This window comes from Triticum dicoccoides, chromosome 7B, assembly GCF_002162155.2.
Source record: "Triticum dicoccoides isolate Atlit2015 ecotype Zavitan chromosome 7B, WEW_v2.0, whole genome shotgun sequence".
In the NCBI taxonomy this organism is placed as follows: domain Eukaryota; kingdom Viridiplantae; phylum Streptophyta; class Magnoliopsida; order Poales; family Poaceae; genus Triticum; species Triticum dicoccoides.
This window is the reverse complement of record NC_041393.1, coordinates 727757387-727760551: the sequence shown is the minus strand read 5'-3', so window position 1 is coordinate 727760551 and position 3165 is coordinate 727757387. Positions and strand designations below refer to the sequence as shown.

At 44.7% G+C, this 3165-nt stretch overlaps 1 protein-coding gene across 1 annotated transcript; it reads right to left on the bottom strand.

Annotated features, from left to right (window-relative positions):
• Positions 1-295: 295 nt before the first annotated feature.
• LOC119341788 (receptor-like cytoplasmic kinase 176) lies at positions 296-2938 on the bottom strand. The gene is made up of 5 exons (XM_037613644.1): positions 2510-2938; positions 2257-2392; positions 1997-2133; positions 1782-1905; positions 296-888 (listed from the first exon to the last, which is right to left on the bottom strand). Exons 1-5 carry the CDS (start codon positions 2774-2776, stop codon positions 500-502), a joined length of 1053 nt encoding a protein of 350 aa, XP_037469541.1. The 5' UTR covers positions 2777-2938; the 3' UTR covers positions 296-499.
• Between the last annotated feature and the right edge of the window lie 227 nt (positions 2939-3165).

The window sequence follows — 3165 nt, the reverse complement described above, 5'->3', positions numbered from 1 at the left end:
TATATATCTCATCAAAATATCGAACAAATAACAAATTCACATGAGTACTTATAACAAGACTGCTCCCATGTCCTCAGAACAAATGTAACTACTCACAAGGCATATTCATGTTCATATCAGAGGAGTATTAATTATCATTAAGGATCTGAACACATGATTACTTTTTTTAGACTGTTTGTGTTTAGCTATGTGCATCCTATCTATGCAGAGGCCGGTGTTGCTTATCATGATTTGTATCCTCTATGCTATGTTATGAGTTAATAAAAGCTTTCTTTATTGAAAAAGCTCATTTCTAATGGGAAATCAAATCAATGACACCGCGGAATTGTCCCAAAACAAAAACTCCACCGGTCTTCATACTGTCTAAATAAGAAAAAGTAATCAAAGCCCTGAATTTGCAAATGCAAGAAGCACCATGTTTACAATGAATTCTTCGGTTGAGCTACTAGCTCACCGGCCCGCGCAGCCGCCTTGCCGTGGGCTAAGGCTGCTGCTGCTGCTACCGGCCCCCGCCACACATCCTGAAGAAGCCGCATGCGGCGCCACCACTCGCCATCCCTTGACCGCTCGTCACGGTCTCCCTGTTGTCCTCAAGCTGCTCCAGGGCCGCCACCACCTGCTCCATGCCTGGCCGGGCTTTCGGGCAGACGGAGATGCACTGGAGCGCTAGTGCAGCAGCCTTCTGAACGCCACCAACGGAGTATTGCCCGCCAAGACGCGCGTCCAGGATGTGGGAAATGTGGCGCTTGCTCTTCAGGTATGGCAGCGCCCACTTTACAAGGTTGCCCTTGTCAGCCGGCTGGTTTCTGCACAGGACACGCCGGCCGGACAGCATCTCCAGCAGCACTACGCCGAAGCTGTACACGTCGCACTTCGTCGTCAGATGCCCTGTTAAAGCAAAGATTCAGACAGGTCTAGTAGATGCATCCCCATCCCGTGGGTCAGATTCCATGGGCATCATGATCATTGTTTTCATTGTTCATTTTCGGATCCTGAGTAGGAAAAATACAATGATACAGCTTGGATGTACCCACATGGATTAGGGTAAGCATTTGGCAATATTATATTGGTATTATCATCGACTAAAAGAACAAGTAATGGCCACCATTGACCTGACATTACAAAGTACATGGGTCCTTATCTAGCTGCAAGATTATGCAGGACTCCTTTATGGATCAATCACCTGCTACTCCCTTAAATTAAAGTGCACATACCAAAGTTTTAAATAGCGCGCTAAGACTCTTAGCGGCGAACCTCACCTAAACGCTATAGCGGAGCTATAGTGCGCTATTTAAAATGTTTATTTGTTTGTTTGGACCAATGTCTCTTAGCGCAAGACCTTTTGTAAATAGCGTGCTATAGCGGAGCAATAGCGGGCTATTTAAAACAATGGCACATACCTATGTAGATGGTGGCGATACTTATAATTAATCAAAAGGTTTAGCGCATGTGGTGAAGGGGTCCAGTGAGTCAGCTCTGAAACCATAATTTGTTGCGAAAAGTCGTGTTGTGCCTAACCAATATGACGTCCTCAGCACCTAATATGTATCTCATAGTGGTTCATAAAAACCATACCTACTGCTTAACAACAACACCACCATTCAACCCTGAAAAGCAAACTATCATGCTCGAAGTTCAGAGCAAATTCAATTGAAGGTTTTAAGAGAAGAAATAAAACCGTTTCAACAATACCACAGCATATTATGCATACATCTGATCATGGCTTTGAAAACAAATTAAGCTCTGTGTTCATTTAATTCACCTTAATTTGATTAACTTACCTGTATCAAGATATTCAGGGGCTGCATATCCATGTGTGCCCATGACCCTTGTAGAGACATGGCTCTTATCATCAGCTGGCCCATCCCTCGCCAGGCCAAAGTCAGCCAGCTTTGCGTTGTAGCTCTGCAATCCATCAGTCAACACAGTTAGCATTAATAAGGCACTGAACAAATTATTTCCTCAATCAAATTAGAAGGCAACAACAGAAACATACCGAATCAAGAAGGACATTTCCTGTCTTGAAATCGCGGTAGATGACATTGGCCTTGTCACTATGGAGGAACGCGAGCCCCTTGGCTGCCCCAAGAGCGACATTCATCCTCACATTCCAAGATAGTGGCTGGAAAAGTCCTAAATAATCATTCAACCAAACTTGTAATTATCACACTAAATACTATTTCATCCTCGGTAGTAACTAATTTGCGAGGTCTTAACTGATCAATGGAAGCTAGAAGAAGGTCAGTTAGTAATTACTGCTGAAAAGATGGTACTCCAAGCTTCCGTGAGGCATGAACTCGTAGACGAGCAGGTGCCGGACGTCTTCGAGGCAGTACCCTAGGAGCTTCACCAGATTGGGGTGCGACAAGTGGCCAAGGTAATTCACTTCAGCCTGCACGTGAGATTCAGAAACAGATCGAGAAATTGAGAACATATCATTCAGGAATTTCTTTAAGAATCAAATAGATGAATGAATTGGGATTTGGCATTGATTGGTAGAGACACTGACCAGCCATTCCCTGTGGCCTTGGATGCCTTCCTGGTTGAGCTTCTTTACGGCAACGGGTAAGCCGGTGCCATGGCTGGCAGGGGCAAAGGTGGTCTCATCGACCCACCCTTTGTACACCACCCCGAAGCCACCCTCACCGAGCTTGCTGTCACGGCGGAAGTTCCCCGTGGCCGTCATGAGCTCCATATAGGCAAATCTCCTGAGGTTGGCCAACTGAAGGATTTCACCTTCGCTCAGAGAGGTGGGCTTCACAAAGCAGTTACTCATGGCCGGAGATATACCAGATCAAACCAAACTCGACAAAGCAGCAGATGGATCGGCCCAGAACTGAAGCAAGGGAAAGATTACAAGGTGAGACCTTACACCTCTGATGGCCAATGGAATTAATATAGCCATCTGAACGCCTCAAGACTCAACTGATGGTTGACTAGTGACTAGACATACACAAACGAGATGCTCAACAACTTCAACAACTACCACCACTACTCTAATATTCAGGACTTAATGGGCGCAAAAAGTAGAGGATTAATTAATTGAATTATGTTATAGCAGCATGCACCGGCCAGTACATTCGTACTCCCTCCGTTCCAAAATAGATGACTAAATTTTATACTAACTTTAGTACAAAATTAATACAAAGTTGGGTCATCTATTTT

Coding starts and splice junctions, on each gene's coding strand:
- LOC119341788 (XM_037613644.1), bottom strand. CDS start 2,776: ATGAGTAACTGCTTTGTGAAGCCCACCTCTCTGAGCGAAGGTGAAATC. Junction 2,134..2,256: donor GGAGTACCATCTTTTCAGCA/GTAATTACTAAC, acceptor ATGATTATTTAG/GACTTTTCCAGCCACTATCT. Junction 1,906..1,996: donor GAAATGTCCTTCTTGATTCG/GTATGTTTCTGT, acceptor GATGGATTGCAG/AGCTACAACGCAAAGCTGGC.